This window comes from Anguilla rostrata, chromosome 13 (assembly GCF_018555375.3).
Source record: "Anguilla rostrata isolate EN2019 chromosome 13, ASM1855537v3, whole genome shotgun sequence".
NCBI lineage: Eukaryota > Metazoa > Chordata > Actinopteri > Anguilliformes > Anguillidae > Anguilla > Anguilla rostrata.
This window is the reverse complement of record NC_057945.1, coordinates 8,232,019-8,252,190: the sequence shown is the minus strand read 5'-3', so window position 1 is coordinate 8,252,190 and position 20,172 is coordinate 8,232,019. Positions and strand designations below refer to the sequence as shown.

Below are 20,172 nucleotides of genomic sequence, written 5' to 3'. Positions count from 1 at the left end.
GTAATGCGTGAGTTTTTGGCTCAAACTGAATCTCAGCTGCTAAAGATTCGCACACCTCCAGCCGGCCTCGGACTGTCGGGCCAATCACAGCGGGTAGTCGCAGAACTGGACGTCACCAGATGATGCGCCATCGAAAAAGTCTTGCATCATACGCAGAGCTGGCTAATGTTTAAATCCATTTTAAACAACGCGAAGAGCAGCAGCGTTACACATCTCCTCTTCGGTGTTCTATCACTTATTTTTCCCCTGGAAGGAACAAGATGCTGAGTTTACAGATTAACCTGACTGCGCGTTTCTTGGGTTTAATTATTCACCAATGTGTATGTACAGTTGTTCAGTACGCATGGAGGTATTACGCTCATCTAAATGCCTTGTCATTCGAGCTGTCTGTAGTCCCTCCCCTAAACTCTCCCAGACTATAAAAAAGAGAACTCGTTAAGCCAGTGCACTCAGGAGCCATCCTTCAGATAATAATCAGCAACATACCTCAGGGGACACATACCGGCTGATGAGATTCAGATAGGCTGATTTTCAAAAGAAAAAAGGTAATTCTTTTACATTTGAACGCTGCTTAAAGGTTGTTTTAAACACAATTTGCGCGTGTGTAGATAAATTATATATATATATATATATATATATATATATATATATATATATATATATATATATATAGTGAGCTACATTTGGGACACAGACATTTTTTCTTGATCATGGCTCTGTCATGTTTCGTACTTTGTTGCATTTCTTTTGCATGCAATGGCTGCTTGAAGTCTGTGATCCATAGACATGGATGAGTATCTTCTCTGGTGATGCTCTGCCAGGCCTGTACTGCAGCCATCTTCAGCTGCCGCTTGTTTCGGGGGCTAGTTGCCTTCAGTCTCCTCTTCAGCATATGAAACGCATGTTCAATTGAATTCAGATCAGATGAATGACTTAGCCAGTCAAGAATTTTAAATTTTTTAACTTTGAAAAACTCCTTTGTTGCTTTAGCAGTGTTTGGGACCATTCTCTTGCTGTTGGATAAAGAGCCATGCATTTTGGAGGCATTTGGTTGAACTTAACCAGTTATGATGTGTAGTTACATCATCAACGAAGAAAGTGAGGCAGTCAGAAATTGTGGAGTAAAAAGCCAAGAAAAAAATGCTTAGTCCCGAACGTTATGGTGTTCACTACATATATAATTAGTACACTAAACTAAATTAGTGGGTAGGCTATTCCATTAGTAAAGTGATAATTAAATCTCAGGTTTGATTTTCGCTCACAAGCTACAGTTTTTTAAATTTTTATTCTTCAGCACAAATCCACAATTACAATTTTGACTACTGTATATATCCACTAAGGAAGATATTAAACATTTTGTTTAAATGCTTTTAAAAATTCTAATTAATCCTTTGGGTAAGATTATATACATAATGTATAAATAGCCGAAACGACCACGTGGACACAAAATTCCCAGACATATCCTCTTTAATTTGAGCTGTTTTCATTAGTTAATGTTTTCATCCCTCAATGGTGGCTCTGTCTAGGCTGAAATGATGAATTTCAGAAGCAAACATATTTTTTAAAACAAAAAGTGTGATATGTGCTGCATTCTAGTCTGTTGGGTAAACTTATTTTGAAATGATGCCTGGAGCGTGTTTTGAATTTCGACACGTCCAGAAGCGAAATTAGCGGGGGTGTCGTGGGGGGGCGGGGGTGGCGCCTGAGCACCTAAACATAGATGCTACATTTAGCCACCATTCATGAAAAACATTGTTTAAATGAATGTTGACAAGTAAAATTGTGTGTTATTTGCTTTACAAAAACAAAAATGTATTTTTAAAATGGAGTTGACATTGAAACGTATCTTTAAAATGGACTCGCTTTTCCTTTGTGTTGTTCTCAGTGTGACTCATATTTCTCTTCATGCCGCACACATATATTTACATGACCTTTGGTGTGCACTTACTGTACATCGCTTTGGATAAAAGCGTCTGTCAAATAAATGTAATATGATGTAATATGTGTGACAGGCTGGCTTCGCCCCTGACTCCTCCCACTGACTCCCTCCCCATTTCGTCTCTCTTGCGCAGGAAGCTCTGAGCCTGGCCGTGCTGTAGCTTATAACTCCGCCTCTCCGCCCAGAACCATGCCCCCCCAGCTACTCTCTCAGTCCCAATCCGGTGTGCGCGTGCTGCAGGGCGACCTGGCCGCCCTCAGCCCGGCCCTGCGCGAGTTCATCGAGAGCAGCGCCACCCTGTGCCAGCCCGAGGCGCTGCACATCTGCGATGGCTCCGAGGAGGAGAGCGCCGCCATCCTGGCACAGCTGGAACAGCAGGGCATGATCAAGAGGCTGCCCAAATACCAGAACTGGTACATCGCCCACACCCCCATCCCACAATCACAGTGCATCCAGTACATCACCCACACCTCGCCCCCCAAAATCACACTGTATCCAGTACATCGCCCACACCCCCATCCCACAATCACAGTGCATCCAGTACATCGCCCACACCCCCGTCCCACAATCACACTGTATCCAGTACATCACCCACACCCTGTCCCACAATCACACTGTATCCAGTACATCATCCACACCCCGTCCCACAATCACACTGCATCCAGTACATCACCCACACCTCGTCCCACAATCACACTGTATCCAGTACATCACCCACACCCTGTCCCACAATCACACTGTATCCAGTACATCACCCACACCTCGTCCCACAATCACACTGTATCCAGTACATCACCCACACCCTGTCCCTCAATCACACTTCATCCTGTACATCACCCACACCCTGTCCCACAATCACACTTCATCCAGTACATCACCCACACCCCGTCCCACAATCACACTGTATCTAGTACATCACCCACACCCCGCCCCACAATTACACTGCATCCAGTACACCAGGTGTATGTAATGCAGGTATACTGTACCTGTAATGCGGGTGTATGTAATCCAGGAATATTATACCTGTAATGCAGATGTATGTAATGCAGGTATATTGTACTTGTACTGCAGGTGTATGTAATGCAGGTGTACCATGGCTGAGCAGGAGCATTCACGTCCTGTTCCCCTCTGTTTTTGGCAGCTGGTTGGCACGCACAGACCCGCAGGATGTGGCCCGTGTCGAGAGTAAGACGGTGATTGTGACACAGGAGCAGAGGGACACCATACCCTCCCCCCAGGATGGGGGTCCCAGCCAGCTCGGCCGCTGGATGTCCCAAGAAGAGTTCGACAAGGCCATGAACCAGCGCTTCCCTGGCTGCATGAAAGGTAAAGCTCACCAAACACTAAGAGAGAACCAGCCAATCAGCCCATCCAGAACATAAGAATACATAATGAGGAGAACAAGCCAATCAGACTATCCAGAACATAAGAATACAGGATGAAGAAAAGTGGCCAATTAGTCCATACAGAACATAAGAATACAAAATGAGGAGAACAGGCCAATCAGCCCATCTAGAACATAAGAATACAAAATGAGGAGAACAGGCCATTCAGCCCATCCAGGCTCCTCATTAACCTACAGACTAGAGAGCATCCAACACTATGTAAAGCCTGGACTTGCACACCTGGAGGGTCTCTGCCTATTGAGGCAGACCAGAACAGTCCAGAAAGTTCTGGAAAGATGTTGTCAGTCACATCCAGTTACACATACATGTAGACTTTCAGCAGACATTCTTATCGTGAGTGGCAGAGTGGGCAGGGCAGGAATAAATGAGAGCTCAACGGACTCGCCATGGCAACCCCAGCTCGCCCAATCACACAGCTCCTGTGTTTCCCTCCCCCTCCGCAGGTCGCACCATGTATGTGATCCCCTACAGCATGGGCCCGGTGGGGTCCCCGCTCTCCAAGGTGGGCGTGGAGCTGACGGACTCCCCCTACGTGGTGGCCAGCATGCGGGTGATGACCCGCATGGGCAAGGCCGTCCTGGAGGCGCTGGGCGACGGCCAGTTCGTGCGCTGCCTCCACTCCGTCGGCTGCCCGCTGCCCCTCAAAAGTGAGTCAGGAGACGGGTGGCACCGCATGCCAACGAGGGGAGGGGGGGTTTCATTTATCTCATAATGGACAGAACTCATAGACTGTAGAACGATATGGAAAAAAAGTCACTGTGACGTCAACCATTGACTCTCCACGGGCTCGGTGAAAAGGGTTTTGAAGCCCGGGAATTTTGGTGGAACTGCAGTCACCTATCAATCTAAAAACTGTAGATCACAGTCCCTATTGGACTCATATGTACTCTGTTAGAGTTGAATTACAGTTAGAGTTGGACTGCAGACTGCTACAAAGGACTGTAAAGACAGCAGCAAAAATCATTGGCACAGAACTACTGCAGCTTCATAACATTTACGCCACTCGCTGCAGAAGGAAAGCCCAAAACATCACTGGGGACACCAGTCACCCCGCTCGTGTTCTGTTCTTGCTCCTTCCATCTTTAAAACGTTACCGGAGCAACCAATCACACACCACCCGTCTCAGTAACAGTTTCTTTCCACAGGCAGTCAGGTTGCTGAACAGCTCCCATAATGCACCGCACATTGCACTTTGCTGTTGCATGTAATGTTATCGTGTGTCCCTTGTGTCAAGGCAGAGAGAGCCGGAGCACAAGTATTTCATTGTATTTTTAATTACATTACATTACATTATAGGCATTTAGCAGACGCTCTTATCCAGAGCGACTTACACAACTTTTACATAGCATTTTACATTGTATCCATTTATACAGCTGGATATATACTGAAGCAATGCAGGTTAAGTACCTTGCTCAAGGGTACAACGGCAGTGTCCTTACCCGGGATTCGAACCTACGACCTTTCGGTTACAAGCGCAGTTCCTTACCCACTGTGCCACACTCCGTCCCGTTAATACACACGACAATAAAGTTGAACTTGAACTCGAACTCGAATTAACACCGGACGTCATACTGTGTCAAATCTGAGGCCATTGCCCAAACTGAGTGTGTCCCTCCCTTCCCCCCCTCCCCCCTCAGAGCCGCTGGTGAATAACTGGCCCTGTAACCCGGAGATGACGCTGGTGGCCCACATCCCCGACCGCCGGCAGATCGTCTCGTTCGGCAGCGGCTACGGCGGGAACTCCCTCCTGGGGAAGAAGTGCTTCGCGCTGCGCATCGCCTCCCGCATCGCCCAGGAGGAGGGCTGGCTGGCCGAGCACATGCTGGTGAGCGCCTGGGAGAGGGGGGAGGTCCAATCAGCACTCTCAGACACATGCGGAGGGTTCCGGAACTGATTTCCTGGGTAGTTTTAAGTACCTGGGGACTGTCATTGATCACAAATGTAACCTTGAGGTGAACGCAGATTATATTCGTAGGAAGGGGCAACAAAGACTTCTTGAGGAAGCCTCACATTTTTAATGTAAATGGAATGATGACATTTTGTAGACCATTTATTGAATCTATCTTGGCATTTTCCTTGGAGGCCTGATTTGGTATTTTAGGGATGAATAGAAGAAACACTGAATAATGTTGTTAAAGTGGCCAATAAGATCACTGACCACTCTAACTGACATATATTCTCACCAGGTCTTGCATAAAGCCAAGTCTATTCCATAGAGCCCTCGTTACACTCTAGTTGTTGAATTTGACACTTTATCCACTGTCAACAGGCACAGATTTCCTCATACAGGATATACCTCATATAAATCTTTGTGGCTTTAGTAATATTTCAGTCAGGACCACTAGTATTCAGATGAAATACATTAATGAATATCCAATGTAATTATTTCGGTTTGGCACTGAATGGATCTGCTTTAGGTACGTCTCTGCATGCACACCAGTGTGCACTACCCTATCGAACAGGGAGCACAATACACATCCCCTACTAAGCAGGAAAAACATCAAAACTCCCCCCCCCCCGCAAGGAGAAGCAGATCCAAACAACAGGTGGAAGCTGGGGTGGTGGAGGGTGAGCGCAGATCTGTGAGCAGCAGCAAGACTAGCATGCAAAGAGCAGTGTTGGAGAGGTCTGACTGTCGGTTTAGATAAGGCACTCCATTAGTGATGAACTTGCGGAACGTGATTGGCTGTTGCACACATAAGAGATGATGGTGTTGGTGTTGAGGGCCGCGGCTGACCATGTTGTCTGGCGGCGGCTCAGATCTTAGGCATCACCAGCCCCGAGGGACAGAAGAAGTACTTTGCGGCAGCCTTCCCCAGCGCCTGCGGGAAGACCAACCTGGCCATGCTGTGCCCCACCCTCCCCGGCTGGAAAGTGGAGTGCGTCGGGGACGACATCGCTTGGATGAAGTTCGACGAGGAAGGTGAGCGCTCCCCATGAATATTTTGGGCCCATCGATTGGCAGGAACTTCACAGACCGCTAACGCTGCTACTCCGCTGTGGTTCTGCAGTGTAAGGTTTAAAGAACCAGGGTCTGTATTTAACCAACATTTGCTCTTAACTTTAACATAAAAGCAAACTTTATGCTTCATGCTTTTCTTCACAAAATATGTGAAGAAAAAACAATCCTTGCTTTTAATTGTTGGTCAAAGTTAAGGACAGATGTTGATTTAATTCCATCCTGGGTTTATAACTCAGTGTTTTAGGTTCAGTTCTCAGGTGAGACGCTGCTGTTGAACTCATGAGCGAAGGTACTTTGAACAGCTAAAGTAAATACCCAGCTGTATGAATGGACAGTGCGTAAAAATGTTTGCTGAGTAAGTTGCTCTGGATGAGGCTGTCTGCCGAACACACGCGTGATGTAATACTGTCCCCCGAACTCAGGTGTGTTGTCCTGTCTCTACAGGCAATCTGAGGGCCATCAACCCAGAGAACGGCTTCTTCGGCGTGGCCCCCGGCACCTCTGCCAAGACCAACCCCAACGCCATGGCAACCATCTGCAAGGACACCCTCTTCACCAACGTGGCTGAAACCAGCGACGGGGGCGTGTACTGGGAGGGGATGGACCAGAAACTTCCGGAAGGGGTGGCCGTGACTTCCTGGAAGAACAAACCCTGGACACCTGAGGAAGGTATGGGTCCCCCCTGACTCGCCCCGCCCCCACCCTACCCACCTACCATGAGGGACAAGAAACATACACAGCTCCTTTTTACATAATAAGAAATAAGTACATCCATAAAAATAAATCTATCTTTAAGCTACAGTCAAAATGGTGGGGGCACAGTAGGCTGCTTTGCAGGTGAACCAACCTGATCACATATGAAATACATACATGCAAATACAAATTTAACATACTTGCATTAAAAATACTGCCACCAGAACAAAGCAGTAAAAAAACTTCACAAAGCAGTAAAAAACTGCACAGTTTGCACAATAAAAATAAAAATAATAATAATAATAATAATAATAATGTTTGAATGTCCCTGTCTCCACCCTTCTCACAGCTGAGCCCTGTGCACACCCAAACTCCCGCTTCTGCTGCCCAGCCCGCCAGTGTCCCATCATCGACCCTCAGTGGGAGTCCCCGGAGGGGGTCCCCGTGGAGGCCATCATTTTCGGAGGGCGTAGGCCCCAAGGTGAGCGCGCTCGAGCAGTCTGCTGTTCCGTGTTCATGCTCACGCTCACGCGAAGCGGTTTCCTGACGCTCCCTTCCCCTCCCCTCCCCCGCGGCAGGTGTGCCCCTGGTGTATGAGGCCTTCGACTGGCAGCACGGAGTGTTCATCGGTGCCGCCATGAGGTCGGAGGCCACAGCTGCAGCTGAACACAAAGGTGAAAGATCCACAAACCACACAAACTAAGCTTTCCAGAATGATCCGCCAACCATACAAACTACGCGTTTCAGAACAATTCACAAACCACACAAAATATGCCTTCTGGAATGCTCCACAAACCACACAAACTACACTTTCCGGGATGATCCACAAACCACACAAACTATGCCTTCTGGAAAATCCGCATATCACACAAACTACGCCTTTCAGAACAAACCACACAAACTGCCTGACTGCTGTCTGAAACACAGTGGGTCTAAGCCATGCCACACTGTGTGTTTCCATGAATATAAAGCAGGATACGGTGGTGTGATGCCAGCTAAAGTGATTTATTTTCATACAGAAGTACAGCCTGGAGGGCTAATACCCTGCTTACACCATTGCTACATGCAACAGAAGTAACTCAACTGGAATATAATTTAAACTAATACATTTCAAATAATATATAATATAATATATCATAAATGAGCTGATATGCAGTACTGAATTCAGTAGCCCCCTTGTCTAACACAGGAGAGTGCCCTTTTTTTAGGCAGCGTGTTAAATACAGGCCCTCTCTGCCCCTCCCCCCTTTAGGCAAGGTGATCATGCACGACCCCTTCGCCATGCGGCCCTTCTTCGGCTACAACTTCGGCCGCTACCTGTCCCACTGGCTGAGCATGGCGCGGCGCCCCCGCGCCCGGCTGCCCAAGATCTTCCACGTCAACTGGTTCCGCAAGAGCCCGTCCGGCGGGTTCCTGTGGCCGGGCTTCGGCGAGAACATCCGCGTGCTGGAGTGGGTCTTCCGCCGGCTGGACGGCAAGGCCGGGGCCCAGCCCTCCGCCGTGGGGCTCCTGCCGGCCCCGGGGGCGCTCGACCTGAGCGGCCTGGACGAGCCGGTGGACCAGGAGGAGCTCTTCAGCCTGCGCAAGGGCTTCTGGGAGCAGGAGGTGCGGGAGATCCGGGCCTACTTCCGGACGCAGGTGAACGACGACCTGCCCGCCGAGGTGGAGCGGCAGCTGGACCTGCTGGAGCAGAGAGTTGATCGGCTATGAGGAGAGAGAGAGAGAGAGAGAGAGAGAGAGAGAGAGCCAACTGACCAGAAACTTCGGCCCTACGACTCTATGACACACCATACAGCCTGCATAACTACGATATGCATTAAGCATGGCATAACCCTGTCATAAGCACGACATAATGCCTGTCATAACCAGCTGCGACAGTAGTACAGCTTGTGACAGGTGTCATAATATATTTATTTTTCCTAATATATTCCTTTCTGGTTATAACAGGTGGTATGTCATGCTAATGACAGTGTAATGGAGACTATATGCGATACAGTTCAACCCAAGTGTCAAAAAAGCACTAAATTGCAATTATAAACTTACTATAAGTATTGTTTTTATTCAAGCTGAAAGATTGGTAACTGAGGCAGGTTAGGAAATAGAAATAATATGTTGAGTAAATGAGTAAAAATATGAATACTTTTGATTTTAGGAAATAAAATGCCACAACCTGGTAATTTAGCAATCTGTTAAAATGGAATTGGAATGTAATGATAGAAGAGTAGTGAGAAGTACTGTGTCCAGGGACAGTGCTGTGCATTAACCCTTTAAGGTGTAAGATCACAAATATGTGATTGGAATGTTCTCAACTGAACATTCTAATGCTGATGTAACAGTCACTGCTGGTAACTGAAAGCAACAGAGTTCTAGAACACTGACTTAGAATTCTGAAAAGAAAACATTCCAAAAAACCTGCTCTTCAAAGGGTTATAATAGTGAGAAAGGAAGTCTGATGTACTGAATGTGTGTTTCACCATCTGAGCAGGTCCATAAAGCACAGGGACATGCACAGACAGTAACTCGCTGTCGGTACAACTTCCTCACACCTCAGTGTGCGGGACCTCATCTTGCTGTTGTATTTTATTTAAAATGAAGTTTTAATTTATTTTTGTATACCATTGACTGTCTGGTTTTATTTTATTGTTTTAATCTGTTCTCTATCCAAAATAAGATTAAGATGGCTAGAGGGCATTAATAAATATTATTTTTGAACATATTCGTGAAGACGTTGGCTCTTATTTCTGAGATATTTCACAAGTGGTACTAAGCAGTGACCTTTCAAACCGGAGAGACGAGTAGCGAGTGGGACGTTGACACTGAAGAATGGCTGCACACATTTAAAAACAAGTACACAGCAAACATGTTTAGATTGCAGGAGCAGCAAACATATTTCAGGTCTAGGAGCACTGGGGGCTCACATATGGCTGCCTTACAGACTTAGTCACATACACAATATTACCAAAACTATCTGGGCACCCCTTGGTCTGGAGCTGTTTTTCATGGTTTGGGTTAGGCCCCTTAGTTCCGGTGAAGGTAAATCTTAATCTCATAAAAAACACGTTACAAAAATGCCAAGTTACTCACACATACAAGACCAGTCCAGGCCTGCCATTAAAAGTATTGATATGTGTGAGTAACTTGGCATTTTTGTACGTTGAAAACGTGTTTTTTATGAGATATACCATTCCATAAGGAAAATAAGCTTGCTCACGGTCACTTTATTTACTCCGCACTATAGTCTGTGGTCATGTCAACCTTCACCTACATGCCCATTCTGCTAAAAACATATTGTTTCAACTACGCAATTTCATCATTTCATCCAAATTTCTCTCACACTGTTATTTTCTCATATGCAAAGCCTGCTGGGACATATGCGTCTGCTCCTAATCTCCACTATCAAGTTTTCCGGTTCTAGCTTAGCAAAACAGCAAACAGGATTCCCACCTGCAGATAAGCCTATCAAAATGCCTTATAAACCTTACAAACACTAAAAGTGCATCTCCACGAAATAATAGACAATGGAACAGGACAGCAGAGTACACAAGTTGCAACCTAGGCAGCTCTAATTCTACGGGCTTGCTGATTCTTTTCTCAATCAAGGCTGGTTGGATGGCCGTCAAATCCGTGAGTACATACACTGGCCATATTTCACCTGCGTTTCTGTTGTGTTTACACTTACGCTACCGCACCCTTTGTCACAGCCACTGTTTTACATATATAGCAAACCGAAACTGCTAAACAGTACACGCTCATCAGACTGTACAAATTCACACAAGCATAGCCATAATCCACAACTGTTTCTTATGGGGTCACTTCGCATTTCTCACTCTCATAATAAAACGCTTTGCAAAAAGAAATGATATCTCATAAAAAACACGTTTTCAACGTACAAAAATGCCAAGTTACTCACACATACAAGACCAGTCCAGGCCTGCCATTAAAAGTATTGATATCAAAATGACGCCAAGTTAAGGTACTACAAACAATATAGGCTATCTTACCTCACCAAAATTAAATAAGATGTATTCCAAAGCAATGCTACCCAATATTTACTCAATTCTTTCAAGTAACTTGGCCCTGTGTTTTGTAATCTTACCATTTTACAATGTCATGCAAACTTTGTCACAAAACAAAACAAAGTCACATACACAATATTACCAAAACTATCTGGGCACCCCTTGGTCTGGGGCTGTTTTTCATGGTTTGGGTTAGGCCCCTTACAGTGAAGGTAAATCTTAATGCAATGACATTCTAGACCATTCTGTGCTTCCAACTTTGTGTCAACAGTTTGGGGAAGGCCGTTTCCTGTTTCAGCATGACAATGCCCCCGGGCACACAGCGAGGTCCATATAAAAATGGTTTTGTTGAGATTGGTGTGGAAGAATTTAATTGGCCTACACAGAGCCCAGACTTCAACCCCATCCAACACCTTTGGGATCAATTGGAAAACCAACTGCGAGCCAGCTAATGCTCTTCTGGCTGAATGGAAGCAAATCCCTGCAGCAATGTTCCAACACCTAGTATAAAGCCTTCCTGGAAGAATGGAGATTGTTATAGCAGCAATGGGTGGACCAACTCCAAATTAATGCCCATAATTTTATATGTCAGGTGTTCACATACTTTTGGCCATCTCGCCAAGTTACTTCCTTCATAATACTTTTGTAGTTGTTGACATCAGACACCAACACAGAAACTATGAGGAAGAATTTTTCTGATCACCATGAAGTAAGCAAATGCTCCAGCTATAGGTTCTGCAGAGTCATCTACTCTTCCAATAAGCAAAACAAACTGAATGTCAAGCTCTTCAACTGAAAAAAGAAATCATTTATTTGTTGTATTTCAATTAAATGTAGGCCATACCCTACAGCAGTGGTTCTCAACTCGGGCCAGAAAGGGCCGGTGTGGGTGCAGGCTTTTGTTCCAACCAAGCAGTTACACACCTGATTCTACGAATCAACCTTTGGAGTCTTTACTAAGGACCTTGATTAGTAGAATCAGGTGTGTAACTGCTTGGTTGGAACAAAAGCCTGCACCCACACCAGCCCTTTCTGGCCCGAGTTGAGAACCACTGCCCTACAGCTATGGTTCCCAATCCTGTCCCTGGAGATCTACTGGCCCTTAGTTTTTCACTCCAACCCGAACAAAGCAACCTAATTCGACAGCTAGAGATCTCGTGGAGCTGCTAATTAGTAGAATTTGGTGTGCCTAATTAGAGTTGAAATGAAAACCTACAGGACGGCAGATCTCCAAGAACAGGGTCGGGAACCACTGCTCTCCAATCTTGCTTTTAATATTTGCTCCTACTTGAAGGGGCTCACTCACCTCCACATTTATAGGAACTACAAAGCTGGGCGATTTGTACGCACACGTTTGTACGTGGTATAGCGCTTCTGAGTGAAACAGTTCAACTCTCGATTTCACTGTGATCACAAAGTTAAAATACCCCAAAAATAAGAAAAGTGGTTAATTGTGTTTCTACTCAATCACCACGTCAAATTCACCAGCCCAAATCATACAGAACACGTCATTATCCTTTTACCCCTCAGTCATGGCATAGACTAGCAAACAAACAGAATTTACAAACGAAAATGCAAGACTATGGTACACTTGCATGTATGTTCTCACTACATTGTACCTACCTCTGTAGTCACAGTATTACACTTGTATTTAAGAACATCTAAAGTTAAGTAGGTCCTGCACTTTAATTAAACAGGTTATTTTAAGCCTCTTGTTTATGACTGAAATGACTCTGGTTTGGCTGCCTCATTGCTGCCGTGACAACAGCACCTGTTTGCAGCCATGGTAACAGCCTGGAATGAGGAAGAGAGTCCTGATGCCTATACTGCACAGCGCACTGGGAAATCACAGTGGCCCAGGGCGATAGCTCAGCAATGCAGAAACTCCTGTCTGCAAAACGGAAATGACTGAGCAAGGCATTTCCTGGAAACCATGGCACCTTATCTTTCCTCCTCGGCTTTATCTGTCCTGTCTGAATCAGTCAGCTCCTGAATGGAGGCCTTCGGTAAAATCAATGGAAACACGTCCAGAGCGAACTGCGCCAGGACACGCGTTCACCGTCCTCACGACCTCTGACCTCCGACCATTGATCGCTGTCCTCTTCTGCGCTTAGGAAAACACTTCACTTTTCCTTACGTGGCGTTTGATGTCATCACTAGAGCTGGACCTGTACGCAGCGTGTGGGATATTGGGATAGGACGAGAACAGAGTAAGCATGCGCCAAAGACGTAAGAACATCTGGTTATTTTCCTCATGCTTTCATTGTTTTTATTTGCACTTGATTATAATAACAAATATGGCACCATTCTGGTATTACTGGTTATTCTTGTGTCGGGAAAGGAACTGAAAACCCCAGTCCCATAGGGCCGCAGTGCCTATAGATTTAACTCCAGTCGAGGAGGGCCACAGTGCCTATAGGTTTAACTCCAATCCAGGAGGGCCACAGTGCCTACAGGTTTAACTCCAGTCTTAGAGGGCCACAGCATCTACAGGTTTAACTCCAGTTCTGGAGGGCCAGAGCATCTACAGGTTTAACTCCAGTCCAGGAGGGCCACAGTGCCTACAGGTTTAACTCCAGTTCTGGAAGGCCGCAGGGTCTGCAGGTTTAACTCCAGTCCAGGAGGGCCACAGTGCCTGTGGATTTAACTCCAGTCTCAGAGGGCCACAGCATCTGCAGGTTTAATTCCAGTCTTGGAGGGCCACAGTGTCTTCAGGTGTAACCCCAGTCCAGGAGGACCACAGAATCTGGGAAGCATCTTGTGATTTACCCTGGCTGGGTGTTGTTTTTTTAAAGCACTGCACAGATGGTGTTTACAGTAGAATATCACTTCCTGTCACCTGACAGACCAGTAAAATGTTCTACCTTGATTTGATATTGACTGTCCTCTTATATCTTGGTTGAAAGTTCACAGCATAGGGAAACCGATTCAAAAATAAAGAATACCAATCCAAAAAATGTGAAGGCAATTTGAACTATTGTCCTTGAACAATTGCTCACACCTGTCTGAAACAAACTGATTTTGTATTTGTGAACCCCACCCTGAGCTGGCCAGAGGAGGATGGGCCCCCCTACTGAGTCTGGTTCCTCCCAAGGTCCCTCACATCATATCCTCCAACAAGCTTTTCCTGTCACTGTTGCTTCTGGCTTGCTGAGTAAACTGTAAATTCCTCATTTGCACACAGGTGTATTTCTGGATCCCAGTCCAACTGTATGTTATTATTTTAAATCATGTACATGAGTACAGTTACATGCTAACAGTGCCCTGCTGATAAGTCCAGCTTAAATCAGCCAAAATTGGTCAAGCTGGTTTCAGATGTGTTTTTGACACTTCTAGCTGGTTTTAGATGGTTGACCAGCTGGCCACCTGTTTAGCATCCTATATTCATTACATTACATTTGTTTGGTAGATGCTTTTATCCAAAGGGACGTACAATAAGTGCATACCAAAAGTCATTAGAGCAACTACAAAACAGGTCCGATAAGGTACAATACTCATTTTGTACAGTTATTCATAGCTGTGAACACATTAAGTCCAGTTCACATAGTGAACATTACTCTGAACTAACAAATACTAGAGGTCAAACTAAGAGGCAGGACAAGCTACAATATCAAGGTAATGATACAAGGTACAATAAGTGCTTGTCTTCAACCTTCCAAAGTTCTCCTACGTCACTCCTCTGCTGAGGTCACTCCACTGGCTACCGGTTGCTGCCAGGATCAGGTTCAAAGTCCTGATCGTCGCCCACACTGCTGCCAACAGGACAGCTCCTGCCTACCTACAGGACATGATTTAATCCTACAAGCCAGATCGACCACTCCGCTCTGCTGCAACAAGATGACTTGCACACCCTGCCATCTGAGTGAATGGTTCTCGATCATCCCGACCACATAGCTTCTACACCCTAGCTACCCAGGGGTGAAACAAACTCCCTGTTCCTCTACGAACCACTCCCTCACTGCCCACCTTCGGCCATGGTCTGAAGACGCATCTCTTCAGACTATACCTGGACTAACTATTACCACTCTGAAGGGCAGTCCCAATCTAGGATCACTGTTATCACTTATATCCTTCCACTTTGTTCATGTAGCACTTTCATGTTACATGAATCTCCATCCAGCAATTATCACGTCCTGTAAGTTCGCGGGGCTATCCTGTTGGCTGCAGTGCAGGCGAGGGTCAGGACTTTGAACCTGATCCTGGCAGCGACCGGTAGCCAGTGGAGTGACCTCAGCAGAGGAGTGACGTAAGAGGACTTGGGAAGGTTGAAGACAAGTCGTACAGCAGCATTTTGAATCATCCGTAGTGGCTGTATGGCACAAGCTGGCAGGCTTGCAAGGAGGGAGTTGCAGTATTTAAGACAGGAGGACACCACAGCATGGACAAGTAGCTGGGTGGATTATTATATTCAGCTAGTCCATCAGTTTGGCTACCAGCTTACCCAGCTTTAACCAGCTTAACCAGCTTTAACCAGCTTTAACCAGCTTAACCAGCTTTAACCAGCTTTCACCAGCGTTGGCCAGCTGCACACCAGCTAGAAGTGTTTAAAACACAGTTTAAACCCGCTTTGAATCCCAGCTGGTCTTAGCTGTATTTTTCAGCAGGGTGAGAATCACATTTAGTAAAGTATCAATCTGAAAAGTGACAACAGTGTGTGGTATAAAACAGTGTCTGTGTTAGAGATGAAATAACAAAGTATGAGGTATATAACAGTGTCTGTCTTAGAGCTGAACTACTACAGATAAGGTATAAAACAGTGTCTGTGTTAGAGGAAATAACAATGTGTGGTATATAACGGTGTCTGTGATAGAGCTGAAATAACAGTGTGTGGTATATAACAGTGTCTGTTAGAGCTGAAATAACACAGTGTGTGGCATATAACAGTGTCTGTGTTAGAGCTGAAATAACACAGAGTGTGGTACATGTCTTTGTTAGAGCTGAAATAACACAGTGTGTGGTATATAACAGTGTCTGATTAGAGCAGAAATACACTGTGTGCCATACCAAAAAGAAAAATATTGGCATATATTTCCATATATCCATAATATATGTGCACTGTATGTCAGTATATGTTCATTCCTGTTCAAATATATTTCTTATATTCAGAATATACAGAACATATATTTGAATATATGCTTAAAATATCACAGTATATTTTGCTTAGAAATATATGGACAAGAATATATGCATAAATATATGTCACAGTACATTTGGTTAGAAATATATGGACAAGAATATATGCATACATGTATGTCACAGTACATTTTGGTTAAGAAATATATGGATAAAAATATGCAAAGGTATACAATTAGCCTACACTCCTAGCTATGAAATGTACATTAAAATGAATGTATGTGGCATGTTTAGGCCAAGTACTTGAATAGCTATTGTCTATTTGATTCTGTGGGTCAAGGAAACCCCAGACATCCTTGTGGAAGTTAGATCACCTGCAAATGAGGAATAGTTAAGTTTCACTAATTTATCACAATTGTAGACTATTAAGAATCCATTCTAATCATAGGTTTCACTACCCACCTGCATACAGTTATAATCATATCTAATTAAAATGTTCTCATATGGGGGTTCCTGGGACAAAATCTCAAACCTTGACATGAAATATTTTTTATGATCGATATACAACATGGTTTAAAAAGAAATTCTACACAGGTTGTCTTCACGATCATTATGATAGTCAGAAAACATATATGGAAATATATTTAAACAAAATATATTTAATGTGCCAATTTTTAATATTTACATATATTGTTAAAACATATGTTAAAAAAATATTTTACATATATTTATTTTCGGTATGGGGTGGTATATAACAGCGTCTCTGTTGACTATCAGGAGAGAAGATCATTCTATGGAGGTAAATCTCAGAATAGATTGCTGAGAAGCTCTACATGGCCTCAGGCTCCTGATCTGGTTTTAAACTTGCTGGAATCCATCCAACAAAAATAGAATTTCAGCATTTCAGGGACTACATTTCATTCCCATCAACATGTTGTTCCCGTCTTAAGCGTGTAACATTATGCAACCTAGGCTAGATTCTATGTAATATTTGCCTATGGAGAAAGAGATAGTGGCAGACTACGCACCTCATAGTTACTCAATGGCAAGAAAACAACAAGCATGCCCTTACATCAAAGCCAGGCACTTATCAAAGAGGACCGGGGCATGCTGGGTAATTGGGAGTGAGTCCACGAGGGGGGTCAGTGACCCGCAGGAACGTCAGCAGCACTGATACACCACAGCTGGCCTGCTCACCTATGTGCTCATAAAGGAGAGATAACCTACCATGTTCCTGGAGATCCACCATGCTGTAGGTTTTCATTTAAACCCTAATTTGGCACACCTGACTCAACAAATTAGTGGCTCAATGCAGATCTTTAGCTGTTGAACGAGGTGTGCTTTGTTAGTTGAGTGAAAGCTTACAGGACAGTAGATCTCCAGGAACAGGGTTGATTACCACTGCCATAGGACATCTGACCCAACCTTCACCATGGCAAAATATACTGGAAAACAGGGGGTATAAAGTTTTTAAATAATACAAAAAATCATGACTGACTGGACTGGAGCCCCATGTTTTCACAGCACTGTCGCCTCACAGCACAGTGTGTGCCTTACGATAGATTGGCGGCCTGTCCAGGGTGTATTCCTGCCTTTCTCCCAATGCATGCTGGGATAGGCTCCTCCTGTGACCCTGGCCAGGATAAGCAGGTATAGATAATGGATGGACTTAAGTGCTGAAAAACAATGTGGCAGGAAGGCGTTTCTGGAAATGCAGTACAATGCCGACAGCAGTAGCCTCCTTTGCTTTGTGCGTTCTAAGCCCAATGAATCACTATCATTTTCTCAGCATTTAAGTATTTTTCCAACTTTTATTTTGTTAATTTGATGGCCTTTTCAGGCCTTTTTATTCCACTTCCTCATACTCCTTTGCTTTATGAATACTGATGCAGCAGCTCAGGGGCTGAGTCAGTGTAGCTCACAGGGGGACACAGCTGCAGGTGACTTTCAGTATCCATTATTTTCAAAAGAAAGGCCCAGTGCTTTGAATGTGTTGGATATAGTATAGACAGTTTTTAAATATAGTTTTAGAGTATTTTCCACAATGCTGACATTAACATGTGCTTGGAAGTTTATTTCATCAGTTTTCTTTTAATTGGACTCTACAACAGATGTTTTTAATGATTGACAACACATGCAGTACGCACACGCAGAGTTCTTTGCAAAGATATAATTACATAAGTGTGTTGTAAGGGGAGTTGTGATTTTACAGCTTAAACACCCTTTATCTGATCTCAGATATGGCATAACCACAGAAGAGGGGTTAATTCATAAAATGCCTTTCCAAGTTAAAGAGTGATTTTTTTTACACTCTAGTAACCTACATAGGGTGCTGGCCAGATGTGTACTATGCCAAACAGCCCTAGCTTCACTCCATGACTTGAACAGGAAACAGATGATTGCACTGCTTCCTGGGCCACACATACTGAGTGAAGTATAGTTACTTTAAGAAAGGGGTCAGGTCTCCAGCTAAACATATTATTCTGATGTCATCACACTTTAGGCATACAATGACCTCAAATGCTTTTCAATCGCACTTAAAATGTAGAGTTGTGACCAAGAGCTACCAATATTACTGTGATGTGTAAACTTACAAATGTGGTTTAAGACTACGGTTCAACCGCAGTTGATGCCCTTGTTTAAGGTCCTGCTCTCTGAATATCGACCAGAAGTGGCATTGACTTCTGAAACTCCTCACTTATCCAACATGTTAAATATATTTTATTTTGAATTTGATAATATTGTCAGACAGTAATTATCAATTAAATTGAATCACCAAATTCAATGATAGGCAGGGCAGCCCAGTGGTCAAGCTTAATCAGAATGTACAACCTGGAACTGGATGGAAATGAAAGGGTTTTTGAAGTTACAAAGACAGTATTCAACATCTAATCTAAAAATGAAGGTTTGATGTGCGTGAACACCGATCGCTACAGGCACAAACATTAAAATAAGTTACGGTAACAAAAGAAATGAAATATGTCAAACCTGCGCTTGCCTCTGCCAAAGTCATCCCAAGAATGTCCCAAAACCAAAGCCAGCAGAACCTGTAAGACTAGAGAGGCGGGAACAGAGCTTAGATTGAAAACTAAAATCCAGGATGTGAGCAACAGGCCACACTTTTGGTTTGAAAGAGGGATGCATCCCCCCTCCTCCCCCCCCATTCCTGGCCCAAGCGTAATTTACAATTGCCTGGTGGGGGGGGATATTTGTAATTACACATTAATTGTTATTTTTTTGCCCTACATTCTGGCTTTTACACTGTCACACGCCAAGCGTAACCCCCCAGGGAGAGAGAAGCGACATTGCCGGGGAACACCGTTGTCTTTCGCATGGAGAGAGAGAGCGCACCCACACAAACACGAAAAACAAACGGTCACCTTCACCCTTCCCCCTCACGGGTACCAAAAAAAAAAAGCTAAAATAACAAAGACAAAAGAAAGTATAACAGAGCGGCAACTTCTCAGTCCCCTGCTCTGTAGCTGACCCGCCTTCCCGGCCAGGTTCAGCTCCTCCAGCATCCCACCTGGGGATTGCTTTCTTTTTCCTTAGTCCTCATAAATTAAAACGAAACGAAAATCATAAGCGCGCTCTTGGTGTTAGCTCCCGGTCTCGGCCCCAAATGCTACATGCACATACATAAATTCTGGTTTTGATCATTCTGCCTTTCTCTTACGGCTATGAGAGAACAAACCTTATCCTGTGGTGACCATTGTTGAGACACCGCGCACTGCTCTGTTGGGGTTTGGTTAGTAATGATATGTTTGTGTTACCATGCCAGGAGACAAAGCCATTAAGGCAATAATAAACCTGGCACCTCCCTGTCTGCTGGATATTTCTGATATGGCATCAGCCAGATTCTCTACCTCTCTATTCTCTACTAGTGTGCATCTGATTGTGTCGTCGCTTCTGCCGTACCCTGTCTTACCCAGCGTTTCAGATAAGCGTATCTTCACTTGATTTGTTTCTGCTGTTGCTAGTTAGAGAACATAGTTGTGTGTACTTTAGATAATCTTTTTTAAACTTGTCTTAAGTGTTGCTAGTCAGAAAACTTAGTTGTGCGTTAGCTCAGAATCTCTGTAG

At 44.5% G+C, this 20,172-nt stretch overlaps 1 protein-coding gene across 1 annotated transcript; it reads left to right on the top strand.

The window, feature by feature from the left end:
- The first annotated feature begins 220 nt into the window (after positions 1–220).
- On the top strand, positions 221–9,716 carry pck1 (phosphoenolpyruvate carboxykinase 1 (soluble)). Its single transcript, XM_064305499.1, has 10 exons — positions 221–545; positions 2,073–2,352; positions 3,081–3,265; positions 3,789–3,992; positions 4,983–5,170; positions 6,106–6,268; positions 6,752–6,976; positions 7,350–7,481; positions 7,579–7,674; positions 8,253–9,716. Exons 2-10 carry the CDS (start codon positions 2,129–2,131, stop codon positions 8,708–8,710), a joined length of 1,875 nt encoding a protein of 624 aa, XP_064161569.1. The 5' UTR covers positions 221–545; positions 2,073–2,128; the 3' UTR covers positions 8,711–9,716.
- Positions 9,717–20,172: the final 10,456 nt, after the last annotated feature.